Source organism: Mytilus galloprovincialis, chromosome 10 (genome assembly GCF_965363235.1).
Source record: "Mytilus galloprovincialis chromosome 10, xbMytGall1.hap1.1, whole genome shotgun sequence".
NCBI lineage: Eukaryota > Metazoa > Mollusca > Bivalvia > Mytilida > Mytilidae > Mytilus > Mytilus galloprovincialis.
This window is the reverse complement of record NC_134847.1, coordinates 43645489-43666470: the sequence shown is the minus strand read 5'-3', so window position 1 is coordinate 43666470 and position 20982 is coordinate 43645489. Positions and strand designations below refer to the sequence as shown.

The 20982-nt window shown below is 33.8% G+C and overlaps 2 protein-coding genes across 5 annotated transcripts in view; one reads left to right on the top strand and one right to left on the bottom strand.

Annotated features, from left to right (window-relative positions):
- The window catches only part of LOC143047613 (glutamate [NMDA] receptor subunit 1-like), a 162827-nt gene that overhangs the window by 130622 nt on the left and 11223 nt on the right, over positions 1–20982 (top strand). For all 4 annotated transcript variants that reach the window (XM_076220777.1, XM_076220778.1, XM_076220776.1 and 1 more), the window contains 11 exons: positions 1074–1218; positions 3779–3874; positions 5460–5577; positions 7561–7685; positions 9266–9430; positions 10927–11161; positions 12005–12153; positions 15092–15249; positions 16209–16381; positions 17569–17673; positions 18663–18808. In XM_076220777.1, coding sequence (XP_076076892.1) covers positions 1074–1218; positions 3779–3874; positions 5460–5577; positions 7561–7685; positions 9266–9430; positions 10927–11161; positions 12005–12153; positions 15092–15249; positions 16209–16381; positions 17569–17673; positions 18663–18808 — 1615 coding nt within the window. The remainder of the gene's footprint in view (positions 1–1073; positions 1219–3778; positions 3875–5459; positions 5578–7560; positions 7686–9265; positions 9431–10926; positions 11162–12004; positions 12154–15091; positions 15250–16208; positions 16382–17568; positions 17674–18662; positions 18809–20982) is intronic.
- LOC143048794 (uncharacterized) lies at positions 13247–14963 on the bottom strand. Its single transcript, XM_076222667.1, has 2 exons — positions 14930–14963; positions 13247–14382 (listed from the first exon to the last, which is right to left on the bottom strand). The coding sequence occupies exons 1-2, from the start codon at positions 14961–14963 to the stop codon at positions 13247–13249; spliced, it is 1170 nt and encodes a 389-aa protein (XP_076078782.1).

Genomic DNA, 20982 nt, shown 5'->3' with positions numbered 1-20982 from the left:
CACCCCCCCACCCTCATGAAAGGGCAATTGATTTGTATCTGAAAACAAAGAAGCATAAAAAGGAGAATAGACCAAGTATATTAGCAAAAATTAAAGACAGGAATACACAAACTTACCATAGTATAATAATACAATGATGGGAAGTATAAGTACAGAGTGACTTCATATACATGTTATATGTATTAAAGAAACATAAAAACTATTAAAAAGGCATATAGAATAAGCATTTTAGCAAAAATGAAAAGGTAATATAGATAAAGCACATTAGCAAAGATGAAAGACAAGAATATGAGAATTATCATAGAACAATAATACATTGACAGGATGTGCAAGTACCAAGCCACATCAAATGAATATCAATAAAAACAGGCTAAACAGTAAAAGTAATATAGTTTTGTTGTCAAGACAGTTTTCACTGTGTTTCATTTTATCAATTCAAACTTGCCCTATTCTGAATTTGGCTGTTTATGGTTCATTTTCCTTCTAGGTAGAGAAACACTTTTAAAATATCTTCAATGGGGGTCTCACTGGGAGGTTATGATCCTGGATTCACTTACTGTTTTGTCAGATTCCCGTATCATGCTTACACTATGTACGTAAGCAATTCTCATTTATTGGTAATTTTCCCCTATCCTGCTAGACTTCATTTCACGTTTTCACAGCACAATAATTTGACTTTCACGTATCACGCTTACAAAAAATCGGCAATCCTGCGTCATGCTTATAGACCCCAATAAGACCCACTTCAATGGTTGATGTAATTATGTTGCCTAGGCCTAAACATGCTTCTCTACTGTTTGCCTATTTGGGGTTAACATATCAATATCATGTTTAAGAGAAAAGCATGATAAAAAAAAAAAACACTTTATTTTCTAAGATGTTTTTATGCATTCACATAAAACTATTTTCATTTTGATATAATCATTGATAATGGAATTCATATTGTGGCCAAAATGGCCCCTAATTACATCTTTTTAATTCTGAAAATATTCTTATGGTACTAAAATTATATTTACTATTCATTTACTTGAACAACTAACAGTTTTGAAATATTTTTTTTATTTTTGTTTCAGAGGCCTTTTGAAGGAAAGACTAGATAATGCCATTACAGGTCAGATTACCTTTAACAATGATGGTGACCGTCTCAATCCTATCTACTACTTTAAAAACAGACAGCCAATGGGAATTGTTCCTGTAGGATATTTTGGAAATAAGGAGGTTAGTGGAGGGTTCTATGTAACCATACAGTTTAAATGTCTATTATTCTTTAACTTTTACTTACTATCTTTTAGACAGGTGAAGGTATTCTGAGCCATACCTAATTTAATTTTATGCATTATATATCCATCCAACCAGCAAACAAGATACTTGATTGATTGATTGTTGTTTTAACACCACTCTTAAGCATTTTTTTTGGGCTATTTCATGGCCGCCTGTTTTTATTAGTGTAGTAGGCCGGAGTGCCCAGAGAAAAACCACTGACATTCAATATGAAAACTGACCATCGTAGTCAACTAAGATTGGAGTCAAGTGCACCTGCACTATGCTGGGTTTGAACTTACAATCTCAGTGTTGACTGGCTAGTGATTACAGTAGTGGAACTACTTAGAACACTTGGCCAATGGGCCCATGATACTTGGGGTTACATTATATATATTCGTTTCCAAAAAAGAATGTATTTATTTCTTTGATTGAAATTAAATGTTGTTTTCAAATTTTATATTTTTTTTGGTATTTTGGTCAAAAACTGAAGATGATGTAGAGAAACAGTATAAAACAGAAAAATTAATTAAGGAATGACTGTAACGGTAATATTTTTGGCTGTCTATGAAGAAATAACATCAAAAATGTAGTGCACACTGAATAACCCGCGTTGCGAGTTATTTTAAAGTGTGCACTACATTTTTAATGTTATTTTGAATAGACAGAATAAAATGTTACAGTCATTTCCTATAATTTAATTCTAAATTCCATTTTAAACCGAAGTAAACAGTAAAAAAACGTTAATGATGTCATGGTCACATGACAAATTTATGTCTATGAGCTGATAAACAAAACAATGTCAGCTAATCAGAAGACGCGTTACATCCAAAATTAAATTATTCAGCTTTGCAAGATCAACAGAAAGGATCTCTCTCATGAATTCTATTCTAGTCTACAATTTTGGAGAGACGCCAATGGTGCACTAAGACCTAGGGGAGACGTGCGACACAGGGTTTTTATACGCCCGTCAAAATTTTGACGGGATGTATTATGGTATACAAATGTCTGGTGTCCCTCCGTCCGTCCGTCTGTCTGTCTGTCCGGCGTAAACATGTCACGCTGTAACTTGAAAATGACTTATCCAAATTACATGAAACTTAATATAGTTGTTTCTTATGATGGTCAAATGATCTGTATACTTTTTGGTGAAAAAAAGATTAAAACTTTTTGAGTTACGGCACTTTGTAACTAAAACAGGGGTGTGTTTTTATACGCCCTCAAAATTTTGAAGGGACGTATTATGGTATACAAATGTCCGGTGTCCGTCCGTCCGTCTGTCTTACCGTCTGTCTGTCTGACGTAAACATGTCGCACCGTAACTTGAGAACGACTTATCTAAATTTCATTAAACTTAATAAAGTTGTTTTTTATGATAGTCAAATGATCTGTATACTTTTTGGTGAAAATAAGATTTAAACTTTTTGAGTTTGTAACTAAAACAGGGGTGTGTTTTTTTTTTCATGTCGTGCGTATCTCAAAAACGATTTATGATTATTGTTTAAAACTTTACACACTTCTTTATTATATTAATTTAAAGATCTGTATACTTTTTTGTGATGATTCAAAATTTGAATTTTGAGTTATTGAGTATTTTGTAAAAAAGGGGGAGGGTTTTTTTACATGTCGTGCCGTATCTCAAAAACGATTTATGATTATTGCTTAAAACTTTACACACTTCTTTGTTATATTAATCTCAAGATCTGTATACTTTTTGGTGATGACTCAAAATTTTATTTTTGAGTTATTGAGTATTTTGTAAAAAAGGGGAGGCTTTTTTTTACATGTCGCGCCGTATCTCAAAAACAGTTTATAATTATTGCTTAAATCTGTACACACTTCTTTGTTATATTAATCTCAAGATCTGTATACTTTTGGTGATGATTCAAAATTTTATTTTGGAGTTATTGAGTATTTTGTTAAACAGGAAAGAGTTTTTTTTCATGTCGCGCCGTATCTCAAAAATAATTTATGATTATTGCTTAAAACTTTACAGACTTCTTTTTTATATTGATCTAAAGATCTGTATACTTTTTGTTTTTGATTCAAAATTTTATTTTAGTGATATTTAGGTTTTTGTAAAAAAAAAAACAGGGTGGGGGGTTTCACATGTCCTGCCGTGTCTCAAAAACAATATATGGTTATTGCTTAAAACTTTCTCAGAAACAATTTATGTTTATTGCATAAAACTTCCACACAAGTCGGGCGTATCTGTTTATTTCAGCTTCTTGTTTTATTCAATTCAGATGATACAATATAACTGGTTATTTTCATGGGTGTAAAATTTCGCGATTTTCATTAAATAAGGTATACGAAATATTTTGGCGGATTCAAAACTTTTATAAATACCTTAGTATGTACACTTTCAATTTGGCGGAATTTATTTTGGAGATTTTGTTCTATCAGTGAAAATAAGCAAAAATTTACACCCAGCGAAAATAACCAGCTGTACGGTATTATAGATATTCATTTGACATTGGTTTACATCTTTACTGATTGTTTACTTATTTCATTTCAGGCTATGGTCCCAGCCTTGGACATATCAGACAATATTACCTGGCCAGGAAATATAAATACGAAACCTAAAGGACTAAATATTGTTACTCATCTAGAGGTAAATGTTCACATTACTGTGGTTTCATTTATATTCGTTGGATACCAGTTTTCGTGGATTCAGGGGACCCAAATTAAATGTTCAAAAAAATTAACAATTTCCTAAAGGATTGTATGCAGATTTTGTCAAAACCATGAAATTAGATATCGACAAATATGCAAGTTTTCCGCAAACCACGACAATTGATACCCTTGAAAATAGATGAATCCACAGTAATTCAATTGTAAAAAATGTTGCCTGTTTTAACTTTGTTTCTGCACTACCATAATCTAGTTAGATATTAAGGATGATTAGTGATTGAAAAAGTGGAAATTGATAGAACTTGAACCTGTCAGAGAAAAGAAAAATCTACTTAATTTCACTATTAATTTTTTATAAAATTAATTTTATACTATATATTTCCATAACCTCTGTCCATCTATTTTTACAGATACTATATTTAATGTATTTGAATGTATTTGTATGAAGGAGGTCTCAAGTTTCACATGTTCTAGTCACTTTATTGGTTTACAGTATCCCTTTTATAGATATAGGAAGATGTGGTATTAGTGCCAATGAGACAACTCTCTATCCAAATTATAATTTATAAAAGTAAACCATTATAGGTAAAAGTATGGTCTTCAACAGAGAGCCTTAGTTCACACCGAACAACAAGCCATAAAGGGCCCCAAAATTACTTGTGTGAAACCATTGAAACAGGAAAACCAACAGTATAATCTATATAAAAAAAACAAGACACGAGAAACACGTTGAAATTACATAAACACAGAACAACTACTGTACATCAGATTCCTGACTTAGGACAGGTACAAACATTTTCAGCGGGATTAAATGTTTTAATGGTACCAAACCTTCTCCCTTTTATGTGTTATTGCAAATTCAGAAATTATTGCATGCAATTATTTTTGCATTTGGATGAATGGACAAAATGGAAGTTCTTATTATTGGGATACTCACTCATACACATTATTGGCAATAATAAAAACCTTGAAATAATTTCATTTTAGTATTTGAGCTATGTCTGATAGAAATCACCTTATGCAAAGGAATATCAATACATGTATCTGTTAAACTTATTACGGGTTGACAATTTACAAACTCTATATGCAAAGTCTGTAACTATTTGAAAATTTAGTTGTTATTAAACCCTACAACAAAGGCCCGATTTCATCCTTTATTTTGTATTTGAATGTTGCAAAATCCATCAAAGTCTTATACATGTATATGTGTATGTGAAATTGTATTAGGTTTATTTCTATCAGACGCAGCTCATTTGTTAATTCTAGCTCACTGTAATGAGGGGGGTTGGCAGGTCCCCGATCCCGAAATCCCAGGCTTAAAAACATGAAATCCTGAGGTCTCGAATTTAAAGAAAATTAAATCACGACATCCCTAAATTCAAAAAGAGAATTCCTAGACCCCGAAATCCAAGCTTAAAAACACTTGATTCCAACTTCCCAAAAAAGGTCCTGCCACCCCCACCCTCCTCTATTATGTTTGTGTATTTCAGGACACACATTAAGAATTATGTAATTAGTTTGATTGAATATGAATTGGATCTAATTTGATTTTATATGTTATGTAGGTAGTGACCCTTGAAGCCAAGCCATTTGTTCACACACGACTACGCTCCGAAGGAGGGCCTTGTGGTACTGATGAGGACAAATTTGAACTCCCATGTAACCATGTAAACATGTCTACAAGTAAGTTTAAAGTACAAGAGGGACATAAGGGGTAGTATACACCCTATCACTATTTGTCCGTCATTACTAGATATCACAATGGTTCCCGTAAAAATTTTGACGTCATAAAACAAAATATCTGACGTCATACAACAAAATATCTGACGCCACAATGGAAAAGTGATTGTTGTATGAAGTCAAGAGTTCAAGTGGCTGTGTCAGCCGGGAATAGAGATGAGGTGTATTAAAGATATAGAAAGTCAATAGTTGACAAACAGCATAATAAGCAAATGCTATACAGTATTTCAGTAGAAACATCAAGTTTCTAAATTTAAAAATCTATAAATCCCATCAAATATTCTCACCAATGGAATGTTTTGCACAGGGATAAGGCCTGTTTGCAGTTCCTTCTGCAATTATATACATTATTTGAGCTTTATATTTGATGATTAAATATTTCATTCTATAACCTATATACATATGCAACAAAATGAAGACTAGGCATATTTGTATCTATCTATAGCTATTTTTACAGCCGGTTGCATTGAGTGTGTAGGAAAAGGTTATATCTTTGGTTAGCTTGCTTGCTAGCTGACCCATAAGTCATTATTTGATTAGGTAAACTTCTTTAGTAGCCTTATCCGACAGTTAACCAATCTATATGTCTGTAGGACTAGGCTACTTCAAAAGGAGGGTAGTATATCTTACCTTATAATGATTTCACGGTTCAGCTAGCAAGAAAGCTAACCAGAGATATTACCTTTACCTGCACACTCAATGAAATTGGCTGTAAATGTCATAATTATATTATTCGATTATTCATAATCTGCTTTATTTCATTTTATATCCAGAGTACTTTTGGGTTTCCATGAAAAAGACATAAGCCAATTTTGTATTGATAAAATTCTGGTATTTTTGCCAATGAGACAATTAATTCTTCACCAGAGACCTAATGTCATAAAAGTTAAACAACTATATGTCACTCAACAGCCTTCAACAATTAGCAAAACCCAAACAGTTTACTGTTGATTCATAATTATTTGTTTGATTCCATTTGTTAGTGGGTTTAAGTGTTCACAAAGTACACATTTTCTTTAGGCTTGCATGCAGATTTTGGAAAATCCAGGAATTTGAATAATCACGTAACAATTTTTTTCTTTTCAATGAAAATTGGTACCTACTAAAAAAAGAATCCACAGTGGTCACTGAAAAGAACAATGAAATGACAAAATCATGTATTAAGGTTCATGTGGACCTTTTGGCTAAAATGGCTGCATTTTCACCTCAAAATTTACTCTGAGTACAGAAGAACCTGTGCTTCTGGAAAAGTTTTAAGGCATAGCATGCCCTAAATAAATAAATTTCAAATATGTTTCATGTTTTAGAAAAACAAAATCTTAACAGGATTTTGCAGTGCCCTTTTTTCATTCCTCCAGAAGGTGCCAAAATAAACTAAGTTGGGAAAGAGGTTTGAGAACTTCCCCACAGGTAACAATTGAAGTAAATTATTTTTTTTCCAGATGCTCAGATTTGTCTGTACTTAGAGTTAATTTTGAGGTGAAAATGCAATCATTTTAGCCATAGAGTCCACATGAACCTTAACATTTCCAAAATAAGTGTTTTGGTACAAATTCTTCTGAGTAAAGTTTCTTTCATATCAATGACATCTCAAAATTGAAACTCCTCCAGAAATTCTTTTTAAAATGGAAAGAGTACTATGGATTCATCATGTTTCTTAGGATATCAATTTATGTGGAATTCATGATTAAAGGTTAAACACAAATTTACTGGTAGATGTTGAATGCATTACACATTTCTAAGTGCTAGTATGAAAACTTTGTAACATCAAGAAATCAAATACAAGTGTATCCTGAAAAACAAAGTTAAGCTCAATCCATGTTAATCTTTAATTGATATCCACCAAAAGAACTAATCTATATATAGCCCCCCTCCCCCTTAAATGGTAGCTCCCTAACTCTAAAATGATCTATCATTCCATTTCAGATGTAACCACAGAGTATTGCTGTTGGGGATATTGTATGGAAATGTTAAGGGAAATTTCACAGATGGTCAATTTTACTTATGATGTCCATATTAGTCATGACAAGACTTTTGGTTCTTTTGAAAAGGTAACAAATATAGATTTCACCACTGCAACTAGTGTGTTACCATAATTCTCCGCTTGAGATAATTGAGTTTTAATATTTAAAGCGCAAGGCTTGCCAAGCTTTTTAAATAGTAAAATTTAACTGTTGAGAGTGGAGAAATATTGTTTAACACAAGTTGTAGTGTTGGAATCTCTATCTCTTATGATATTTAGGTAAAGATTGCATGAAATGCAATCATAACCTTATGGGACTGACTTGATATCTAAATCTTATAAGACTTATCACTACCTTTTTGATACACAAAATATAGTGCATTGATCATTACATTCTATATCCTATCCATGATTATCGATGTAATATATGCTCAGTTATTCAAGGCACAAAATGATGTTACACTTGTCAAGAAAAAACATTACTTTTGCAAGGTCTAGGAATCTAATATCTACTCTAAAATTATAAATGATGTCATTGTTAAAGTCATTTCAATTAAAAAATTGGAGTTATCTTTCTTTGTCTAGAATTGCTGTTAAATGAACTACCTACAACGCAATATTTAATTTTACTTCCCACTGATAAAGTGAAGCAATCTTTACCGTTCAATGCTTACAAGCACTTTGATTATCCTTCCTTTTCAAAGATTTGAAAAAAGTTGTGCTCTTCATATGTGACATCAACAGGCATTGTTGCCTTTTCATGATATCACAATAGGAAATTCAGTTGAAATCAAGAAGATTTAAAGTCATAGTTAAAATTTCATCCAGTCAAATGCTGAGAACAGATTTATCACTAGTAACAATAAATATTTTTCTCACACCGCTCAAGAAATGTGAAAATAGCACAAAAATTTGAGAAATATGTTTTCTTGCATGTGCTTTCTTGATTTCTTCAAGCACTTTATACCAATTTCATTTAGATAGTAAATTTAAGATTGAGTTACAGCCAGAAATTGAAGATAAGGAATATTGGGAAAAAATGTCAGGCTATTCATATGTATAAGTATTCACAAGGGTGACCTACAAAAGGGTGAAGATGAACTGGGATGTTGAGAAGAATTGAATACAAACTTAATTATAAATCTTCATAAATGAATAAAATCATGGTAGATAGTTAATTCATTTATGTATGTCAGTTTCAGTTAATTTAACTATAAACTTTTTAAAGAGCAATGATAGACTGATTTACTATAGGACTATTATTTTTTCTTTAAAAAACAGGTGCATTGAAAATTGCCAAAAACAGTATTTTTTTGCTTTGGGAATTACAAAAATCACAAAGTTCATCATCGGCAATTTATCATAGTGACAATGTTAGGGGCCTTAGTGGCTGATTGGTCAAACTACTATATCATTGGCCAGTCAGCACTGAAGTTGCAAGTTCGAAACCAACATGGGGCAACAGCTTCGACTCCAATCTTAATTGTCTAGGAATGTCAGTTTTCCTACTGAAGGTCTGTGGTTCTCTCAAGGCACTCCAGCTTCCTCCTCCAATAAAAACTGACTGCCGCAAAATAGTGTTGAAAGTGGCATTAGACCCCAATCAGTCGGTCAATCAATATTGACAATGTCACTTTTTGTGATAACATATTTATACATGTTTTACAGAGGAGAGGATCAAAGACCAAGCAGTGGAATGGTATGGTTGGAGAACTAGTTAGTAAACAAGCAGATCTAATTGTAGCTCCACTGACCATTAACCCGGAGAGAGCTAATTATATTGACTTTTCTAAACCATTCAAATACCAAGGACTTATCATTTTGGTCAAAAAGGTAAAGTTTAAGCACAATCAATAACTTGGTAGGTAATTTCTGCACTCTAACTTTAGTTTGCCTCAAGGAAAATTTTATGAAAGACATAAACAATGCTAATAACCACAAAATGCATTTCAATTTTGGTTGTAGGTCATTCACCATTATAGATTTATGCCCCTTTTAGACCTTTACAATTGCAACGCTTCAGCAGGGGTATTTGATTCCTCAGACACATTCTCCTTTTATTTTATGATTTAAATTTAAAATGTTGATTGAATATCAAGATGAAAATACAACCAGCTGACTAGAGTATTAATGTGATTTGTTTATTGTTTTAAAAATCTTATCTTTTTATAGGGCTATTTCTTAGCCAGGGTTTCTTTCAATATCGTAGCGGCTACATAGGGCTACGCAGATTTAAGACTATTGAACGTGTAGCTAGCCTTGCTACGATATTGAACGCAAACCTGTTGTTAATATGAGTCTAACATTGTTTTGATTTTACATAACCTTGGCTGATAGAAGATATTTTCAACTTTAAGGTGGTACCCAACACTTTCACTAAAATTAATTTGGCTCTTTAATTTTCATAAAATTTTGACAAAGTATATACTTTGACCCTTTAACAAAAATATAAAAATTTCAAAAATTTTGACCCAACCGTTTTGTCAAAAAAAATACACTGCTTATATAGTAGTTTGACAGACACCAATTTTGATCATTGAGAAGCTTAATATTCCATTTTCAACACAACGTAATTAAAACGTTTAGCTGACTTTACAGAGTTATCTCCCTGTAGTGTTAGGTACCACCTTAAATAACAAATGTGCTTAACCTGAAGTAAAACAGCTTAGTTATTGAGTATTTACTACACTTCTTATGTCAGTTAATTAGCTATGACAATTCAAAAGTTTGAAAAAGTCTTGAATAAGATAAATGAAATATGTATTGTACTTAGAAATGAGTCATGTGTAGACACAACAGAAGATATAAAGTAAATTCAAAAAAAATTATTTATTGCATTCATAAATCATTTCAATTTTGGAAGAAAGGGCAACAATGCTAGATTTATCATTGCCATTTTATATAGAGATATATGGAACATTATTAATATCTGATGCAAGTTCTAATTATTAGGGAAACTCATCAGTTTGTGTTATTCACAATACTGTAAATTCAGAAATTATTGCAAGGTTTTTATTATTGGGAAAATTGCGACAGAGTTGTAAACGCAATAATTTAAACTCGCATTTTAAAATATTTTATATGAATTAAGCAGGATTTTCCCCAAAAATCGTAAAAATTAAAATGGCATTTCAGTCTAAAATGACAAAATCGCAATAATAAATGCATGCAATAATTTCTGAATTTACAGTAAAAAAAACCTCCCAATAATTTCTGAATTTATATCTTACAAATGAAAATTGATTTATTTGGAAAAAAATGATTGAATTCTTGAATAAATTCTATGCATTTATTAATGAAAGTTTTTTGTATTTTATTATATTTTACAGACAGCAAAAAGTTCAAACCTTGCATCATTTCTTCAACCTTTCCAAGACACACTGTGGATATTGGTAGGTTTATCTGTCCATGTGGTGGCACTAGTATTATACCTCCTGGACAGATTTAGTCCTTTCGGCAGATTCAAGCTGGCTAAGAGTGATGATACAGAGGAAGATGCCTTGAATTTGTCTAGCGCTATGTGGTTTGCTTGGGGAGTACTGCTAAACAGTGGTATTGGAGAAGGTGGGTTTTAGTTCGTGTAAAAGGGGAGCTTAAGGGCATACGATACAGTTACAGGGGAGGTAATGACGTTGCTAACGTGAAATGTTATTTTCGCTACGTCAAACTGTGACATATCAGGAAAAGATTCGAAATGATTTAATTTGAAAAGAGTGCATGGACCCCTATTTTTTGAAAAACATTTTGTTTCATTTTGCAGGGAGATTATGTGGACCAAATTTGATAAAACCGTAAATAGTGCAATTTTTTTTATTTTGATAAATATACAGTAAAAAATGACGTTTATTTCTCAATTCATGACTATTCGATAAATATGACTTATTTCTGAATAAAAAATGCATAAATTTTTATGATACTTATAAAATACAGAAATTTCAAATTATTTAACAAAAAACAATTTGTGTTTATCTTTTAAAGCAAAAAAGTTATGGTTTTCTTTCGAAAGGAAAAATACGGCCACAAATCCGAATTTTTAGCAAATATACAAAATTTCGACCTAATTTAACTCAAAAAGTAGCGCATGAAGGTATATTTTTTATTACATATTTGATTAAATCAGGCAAAAATTAGCCTATATGGAAATTTTTATCAAACTGTAAATACGGGATCAAAACTGTATCGTATGCTTTAAGAAGAGATGAGTACTGAACTTAGGACATTAAAAAAAAGCTGAAGTACTGATATATTTTTTTCAGGAATACCCAGAAGTTTCAGTGCTAGTGTTTCTTAAAATGTTTTATTATTAAATCAAATGTGTCTCTAGTATTCTGAAAAGATGAGGACATAAAAAAAAATAAAAGTAAATCAATTAAATAGCTGAAGTACTGATAGTTTTAATTTTTTCAGGAACACCCAGAAGTTTCAGTGCTAGAGTATTAGGAATGGTGTGGGCAGGATTTGCTATGATCATAGTTGCCTCTTACACTGCCAACTTGGCTGCCTTTCTTGTGTTAGACAGACCAGAAGCCTCCATCACAGGCATTGATGATGCTAGGGTAATAAACTTTTTCATTTAAGATTAAGGATGTACTTAGGCGAGGTTTTGGAATAAGTGTCAAATGTTTGGGCTCCTCAGTGTTTTTCCATACGATACAAGGTAAAATATTTTGCCCCATAACACCTTTTTATCTTTTACTGTGCCTAACCGATCACCTTTGGGGTATTATAATACCTACAGTGTTACCTGGATAAAAAATTGTCAACACAATTTGTCCATTTAAACTGTACAATAGGTTTTGTGAGAGATTATCAATAGGTGGTCATTTAACTACCTGAAAAAAAAAATTAGGGCAAAAAACAACCAGGTAAAATCTACAGGTAGTTAAATGACCACCTATTGATAATCTCTCACAAAACCTATTGTACAGTTTAAATGGACAAATTGTGTTGACAATTTTTTATCCAGGTAACACTGTAGGAATTATAATACCCCAAAGGTGATCGGTTAGGCACAGTAACATAAGACTTAATAGCTCATATAAGATCATTTGACAAAATTTAAGCAGATTCTTGATTTTCTTTCTTTTGATTTGAGACCTTAATAATACCAATGTAAATATAAGGTAAAATTCTGAGTCAGCCTTTTCCCGCCATATTTTTTAAATCAAATATCTTAAAAAGGAGCTCAAAGACCTATCAATATTTTCAGCTTATTTTGATCCTTTACTTATACTCTTCCAGCTTAAAGTATCAATTTTGAATTCTTCATTTATTTAATTTTACCTTAGATCACCTAAGTGCATCCTTAAAATAAAAGGAGATGTGGGTAAACATATTAAAATGAGACAATAACCCAACAACACAAAAAACCATAAGACATCTAGAGTTAAGTCATCAGAAATAGACAGGTGCTTACTGGTAAGAGCTTGGCATATTCTTGTATACACACTTGTTTATTGCTGAAGACAAATCATCAGTTGTGTAAAAATATGAAATAAATTAAATAGGAACTGTTCAAAAAAACTAAAAACCAACAAATTTTCAAATGACTTTAGTGGTAAATAATATAGCAGAAATATATAGACATTACAAATTCATGAATATATAAAACTTCCATATGTTTCCTTATTTAACTACATCAAGTTAATTTTAAAATGACAAAATCAATTTGCTTGGAGCTGGGCTAGGAATCAGTTTGCTGTGAGGTGGGCTAGGAATCAGTTTGCTGGGAGGTGCACTAGGAATCAGTTTGCTGGGAGGTGCACTAGGAATCAGTTTGTTGGGAGGTGGGCTATGAATCAGTTTGCTGGGAGGTGGACTAGGAATCAGTTTGTTGGGAGGTGGGCTTGGAATCAGTTTGCTGGGAGGTGGGCTAGGAATTAATTTGCTGGGAGGTGGGCTAGGAATCAGTTTGCTGGGAGGTGGGCTAGGAATCAGTTTGCTGGGAGGTGGGCTAGGAATCAGTTTGCTGGGAGGTGCACTAGGAATCAGTTTGTTGGGAGGTGGGCTATGAATCAGTTTGCTGGGAGGTGGGCTAGGAATTAATTTGCTGGGAGGTGGGCTAGGAATCAGTTTGTTGGGAGGTGGGCTAGTAATCAATTTGCTGGGAGGTGGGCTAGGAATTAATTTGCTGGGAGGTGGGCTAGGAATTAATTTGCTGGGAGGTGGACTAGGAATCAGTTTGCTGGGAGGTGGGCTAGGAATCAGTTTGCTGGGAGGTGGGCTAGGAATTAATTTGCTGGGAGGTGGACTAGGAATCAGTTTGTTGGGAGGTGGGCTAGGAATCAATTTGCTGGGAGGTGTGCTGGGAGGTGGGCTAGGAATTAATTTGCTGGGAGGTGGGCTAGGAATCAGTTTGCTGGGAGGTGGACTAGGAATCAGTTTGCTGGGAGGTGGGCTTGGAATCAGTTTGCTGGGAGGTGGGCTAGGAATCAGTTTGCTGGGAGGTGGGCTAGGAATCAATTTGCTGGGAGGTGGGCTAGGAATCAATTTGCTGGGAGATGGGCTAGGAATTAATTTGCTGGGAGGTGGGCTAGGAATTAATTTGCTGGGAGGTGGGCTAGGAATTAATTTGCTGGGAGGTGGGCTAGGAATCAGTTTGCTGGGAGGTGGGCTAGGAATCAATTTGCTGGGAGGTGGGCTAGGAATTAATTTGCTGGAAGGTGGGCTAGGAATTAAATTGCTGGGAGGTGGGCTAGGAATTAAATTGCTGGGAGGTGGGCTAGGAATCAGTTTGCTGGGAGGTGGGCTAGGAATCAGTTTGCTGGGAGGTGGGCTAGGAAGAGCTAAGTGGAAATTAAGTATCAGTGAAAATAAGTTGGTTTACAGTACTCCAATATCATAAACAAACTCTACTACCGTATGAACCAAGACCACAGTTATTTCGTAGTGCATTTCTTTTAGACAATAAATAAAAATTAAAAAAATCCCACCTGCACTTTATCAATAATATTTTTATTGTGTGTTGTACTACTTTTGGGACAAATTATATCAAATTTATAGAAAACTTCATCGGCTCTAACTCAAAATATGGACAATTTTATGTTAAGGGGGTCTTGAAATCTTTTGACAGCTTCCGAAATGCTTAGTTTTCACCTTTTTTAAATTGACCAAATCACTACTTGACTTTCAAATTCATGACTCAAATTTTTTTACAGTGTAATTTCATCCCCAAACTTGCTATTTGAGGCATCAGATATGAAAAAATAAATTTGGAAGAGGTATAAAAAAAATTGGCAAGTAACACACTGTCCATACTAGGGACTATATTTGTGGACAACGAAAATCAAAGGACGATAATTGTGTACTCTGACCATATGGCATAAGACAAACACTGACTAGGGACAAGGAAATTATCATATGGCATGGTTAACCTGGATAAACAATCTTCTAGGGAAAAGTTTTATTATCTTTTCTGTATATTTCTCCTCTCCTTTCTAATATTAAAGACCATACGCTGATGTAGTTAAAAAACTATAATCATATCTATTGTAGTTGAGAAATCCAAATGAGAATTTCAACTATTCAACTGTAAAAAATAGTGCTGTGGAGATGTACTTCAAACGACAGGTGGAGTTGTCTACCATGTATCGGCAGATGGAGGAACGAAATTATCTAACAGCAGAAGATGCCATTGATGCAGTCAGAAATAAGTAAATATTGTCTGTTGGGGGTCTCATTGGGGGGTTCTGATCCCTGATCCCGGATCCCACTTAATGTTTTGTAGTCCCGCTAGACTTCATTTCCCGTTTTCATGGCACAATAATTTGACTTTCACAGGTCACACTTACAAAAAATCAGCAATCCTGTGTCACGTTTAGACCCCAATGAAACCCACTCTGTTTCTATGCAATTTTCATTGCAATTGGTTAAAGACATTGTAAAAAAACAAATTCAAAGGTCATGGTGCAAAATTATATGAAATTGAATCTTATTCATACCCTGAAAATTTAACCACACATGAGGTAATTTTTCAGCTTCAAATGTGTTGCCATACATATCCATGTTTACCTCATGGGCATAGGAATTTATGAAAAACCTATCATTACCACGTACCTGATATGAAATGTACATCTTGACCCGGTTGTGTTAAAGCAACAGGAATTTTGTCTGGCCATTAGTCCTACTATGATTCCATTCAACAACTCCTCTGAAACCACACAACATGAAACCTTTTTTGATAATAAGGACATACTATATATGTAAATGTGCATATCGACAGGAAATTACGATTCAATTTTTTTTCTAGGAGGTCCCCCCCTTTCAACTTATTTGCTTCAATATACGACTGCAACAGTTTGTCTTTGTAACTCCTCTGAAACCACATAAAAGAATGTCATGAAACTTTGTAGATAATAAGGAAAAACTTTGTAGATAATAAGGACATACTATGTAGATGTGCATATCGATAGGAAATTATGATTCAATTTTTGTTTTATTACAGTTATTTTATTTTCCAGTGACAATGTGGGGACGTGGTGTATGTAAGCACGCTCATTAAGGGATCTTTAATTTAAGCATATTTATTTATGGCGGGGTTGGGAAACAAGTCAATAAGAATTTATTTTGTTATTTATCACTCATTAGATCATGAATTATATTTTTTCTTCAGTAAACTTGATGCCTTCATATGGGACTCCTCTAGATTGGAATATGAGGCAGCTAAGGATTGTGACCTGATTGTTGCTGGTGAACTGTTTGGGAGATCAGGACTGGGTGTAGGTCTACAGAAGAGAAGTCCTTGGACACATGATATCTCTATGGCTATTCTTGGATTACATGAGAGTGAGTAAAATTATATACTACTTTTGATATTGTAGTCGTCATTACACAAATTTCCATTAAATTAAATTTTAAATAACACAAGGGAAACTTTTTAATATCACAATTTAAAAAGTTATCACACTAAAGTCTAGTCCACTATTTAAAAATTGTATAACAAGTGTTTGATTCAAATGTGCTCTTGATATTGAATGTGTTTTTATGACCCAGCTGCGGTGGATGGACCCCATTCAATTTTACCTAAGTTTTTCCATCTGTTTGTCTGTCCCACTGTCCCAAAATTATTGTTTCCGTTCTCTAACTTTACTTTGCCTTTTAAAACCAAATGTTATGAAACTTAAACACAGTGTTTATTACTCCTGTATGGAGACCAATTTTGAATTTGGGTGATGTTAATTTCGCTTATCTTGAGTTATGGCCCTTCAGAAATGGAAAGTTACTGAAATTGCACCTACTTTATTATTGATTACATATTTTTACAAGTATATATCGCCCATGGGGATCTTGAAAAATTGGCAGGTCTGCATTTACATTGAAGGTGTTTAAACTAATCAATATAAGCTAACACTGCAATTCCTGTGATGCAATAACTTTTCTGAATTTGTTAATTTAGGATAGAAAAACTTTTAACAGGTGACATACATGTTAATGTTATTGTTTAAAAAGTAAAGACAATGTTTTTATGCCCCACATATGATAGTAGAGGGGCATTATGTTTTCTGGTCTGTGGGTCCGTCCGTTACGATAGTAGAGGGGCATTATGTTTTCTGGTCTGTGGATCTGTCCGTTCGTCTGTCCGTTCGTCCCGCTTCAGGTTAAAGTTTTTGGTCAAGGTTGTTTTTGATGAAGTTGAAGTCCAATCAACTGGAAAGATAGTGCACATGTTCCCCATGATATATTCTTTCTAATTTGTATGCCAAATAAAAGTTTTGACCCCAAGTTCACGGTCCACTGAACATAGAAAATGATAGTACAAAGTTCAGTTAAAAGTTCTCTGTCAAGGTAGTTTTTGGATGAAGTAGAAGTCATGTCAACTTGAAATTTAGTAAACATGTTCCCTATGATATGATCTTTCTAATTTTAATTCCAAAATAAAGTTTTTACCCCAATTTCAAGGTCCACTGAACATAGAAAATGATAGTGCGAGTGGGGCATCCGTGTACTAAGAACACATTCTTGTTTTATTTTAGAGGGTAAAATGGAGCAGCTGGATAATGATTGGATTTTAAAGGAAAGTTCAGAATGTCCATTAGAGGGGTCAGCGCCAGCTACATTAGGGCTTACTAATATGGCAGGTACGTATGTCTTTGATAGGGAATGATACCAGCTAAGCTTGGGTGTTCTAACATGGCAGATATATATTTTGAAGATAGCTTCTAGGTAATTAGATGTCAGTATCAATTACATATCTAGGGCTAAAAAAATTAAGACAGTAATGTGTATGCGTAAGATTAATATATAATTGATTGTTTTGAGTTCAACACCACTTTCTGTAAACTTGACTATAATATAGCAGCCAGAGTACAAGGAGAGAACCATAGCCTTTGGCAGAAAAACTGGCAATACTAGTCAATTCAACCTTGCCACAAGTTGGGGTTTGTTCTCATAATCTTAGTGTTGACAGGCTTGTGATCACTGTAGATGTACTGTATGTATAAATTATCGGGTTTTCTACACATTGATATTGTAAAATATCAGCCGCGAGCCACAATGTGAACCTTTTTGGCGAGTGAGCGTAGCGAACGAGCTAAAAAGTTTCACATTGTGTCAAGCGGCTGATATTTTACGATATCTATACTTAGAAAACCCGATTATCTATTTATCGTTCTATTGATGGTCTTTTTTCCTTTCCCTAAGACAGTTTTACGCTTGACGAAAGCAAGCTTGATACTGTCTCCTCTCGCATTGTGACGTCGCTGATAACTTCTCCTTTCACATTGTGACGTCGCTGATAATACCTGGTCTCGTTTTGAAGTCTTGATACGAGAATTACTGAGCGACAGAGCAGGGTGATATAGGCGTAGGAAAGGACGATAAGCTGTAATATCTGTCCATGTTTGAACTAATATTCATCACTCTATCTTTCAGGAACAAAAACTGTATTTTTTTTTCAAATGATATGATATTATTCTTCCATTTGGAATTAAAATGAAAAAGAAAATTCTATATAAGGACAAGCACTGTTCATTGCATTTTTATACAAAAATAGTAATATCATTATTTTATTTTATCAGCAGTAATGACATCGTCAATATAGTTATTCTACTTTTGTATTGTTTTGTAGGTGTATTTATGATGGTGGCAGGAGGAATCGTGGCTGGTGTATTCCTCATCTTTGTAGAGATAACCTACAAAAGATATCGTGGTCTAAAGGAGAAGGAGTTAGAGCTGGCTCGTAATGCTGCTGATAGATGGAGAGGAAACATAGAGGTAAGTAAAACATCGTGGTCTAAAGGAGAAGGAGTTAGAGCTGGCTCGTAATGCTGCTGATAGATGGAGAGGAAACATAGAGGTAAGTAAAACATCGTGGTCTAAAGGAGAAGGAGTTAGAGCTGGCTCGTAATGCTGCTGATAGGTGGAGAGGAAACATAGAGGTAAGTAAAACATCGTGGTCTAAAGGAGAAGGAGTTAGAGCTGGCTCGTAATGCTGCTGATAGGTGGAGAGGAAACATAGAGGTAAGTAAAACATCGTGTTCTAAAGGAGAAGGAGTTAGAGCTGGCTCGTAATGCTGCTGATAGGTGGAGAGGAAACATAGAGGTAAGTAAAACATCGTGGTCTAAAGGAGAAGGAGTTAGAGCTGGCTCGTAATGCTGCTGATAGATGGAGAGGAAACATAGAGGTAAGTGAAACATCGTGGTCTAAAGGAGAAGGAGTTAGAGCTGGCTCGTAATGCTGCTGATAGGTGGAGAGGAAACATAGAGGTAAGTAAAACATCGTGGTCTAAAGGAGGAGTTAGAGCTGGCTCGTAATGCTGCTGATAGATGGAGAGGAAACATAGAGGTAAGTAAAACATCGTGGTCTAAAGGAGAAGGAGTTAGAGCTGGCTCGTAATGCTGCTGATAGATGGAGAGGAAACAAAGAGGTAAGTGAAACATCGTGGTCTAAAGGAGAAGGAGTTAGAGCTGGCTCGTAATGCTGCTGATAGATGGAGAGGAAACATAGAGGTACATATTAAAGAATCATTCAATAAATCTTTACATGGCAACTTTCAATGGAATATCAAGTTTGGTTTTTCTTGGTTGTTTATTTGAGACCGTCCTTATTTATGGTATATTTCTATGAAATTATTAACAAATTTACTACGATATCAAAGATTGATGCTCTTAAGAATGACTTGTATTGTCATTCATGAATTGTTCTTTTATTATGCTTTTACCTATTTTTACATATTTCTATGTGTATTTGATATTGATTATAAAATATAATTTACTGGTGTCACCCATGATTGTATCTAAAACTTTGTAGAACATTTTTCAGATGCCCTATATCAAATTCCTTATATCCATGAATTTTGGTTAATACTTATCTCTTACTCTTACCAAATGTATACTTTTCCTGAGTAGTTGATTATTATTATTATTAGTATATTTTTTTTAAATAAATGGGACTACAGTTCACGGCCCCATGTAGGGGCATTATGTATTTAGGTGTGTGAGTCAGTTAGTTCGTCTGTCCTGCTTCAGGTTAAAGTTTTTGGGAATCAGGTTAATGTTTTTGGTCACATGAATTACACATATAAGCTTGATTAACATGAATTTCACATGAACAAAACTTGCCAGCGTATGATATAATATTTCTAACTGGAATGCCAAATTAAAGTTTTGACCCCAATTTCACGGTCCACTGAATGTAGAAAATGATAGAGCGATTTGGGCATTCATGTACAATGCCAATGAACAGTTTCTTGTTTGTAAATATGCCAAACTTACTGGTGTATATGTTAGCAGCAATAAGTGAAATTAGGCATTAAGCTTAAATCCTAGGCAATAAGCTAACAACTAGGCAGTACGTCTATTGCCTAAATGATGTTAGGCATTAGTCTTAAATCCTGAAAAATGTGTGCATGCATTAGGAATCTGATGTACAGTAGTTGTCGTTTGTTTATGTAATATATACGTGTTTCTCGTTTTGTTTATATAGATTAGACCGTTGGTTTTCCCGTTTGAATGGTTTTACACTAGTAATTTTGGGGCCCTTTATAGCTTGTTGTTCGGTGTGAGCCAAGGCTCCGTGTTGAAGGCCGTACTTTAACCTATAATGGTTTACTTTTTAAATTGTTATTTGTATGGAGAGTTGTCTCATTGGCACTCACACCACATCTTCCTATATCTATTAAGATTAATGTCTAAGATATAAATACGAGTAAATAAAAGACATTTGTTACATAATAACATTATGAGAACTGGTGCTAAGATCAGTCCTATAAGACATTCTTAGGACAGAAATTAAGATAATGTTAGGACCAACTTACGACATGTCTCAGCATGCACATCGAAGCTATCTTAGGATTATCTAAGCAATGAGTCCTAAGTATTGGTGTAAAAGAAAAAAATAGCAAATGTAAAAATTGAAATATTGTATCAAATTTAACCAATATAAACTA

What these genes read in the sequence shown, in the direction of transcription:
- LOC143048794 (XM_076222667.1), bottom strand. Translation starts at nt 14,963, where the DNA reads ATGCCATATGATAATTTCCTTGTCCCTAGTCAGT. An exon ending in TTTCCTTGTCCCTAGTCAGT is followed by an intron (nt 14,383 to 14,929) that starts GTTTGTCTTATG and finishes ATTTCCACTTAG; the next exon opens with CTCTTCCTAGCCCACCTCCC.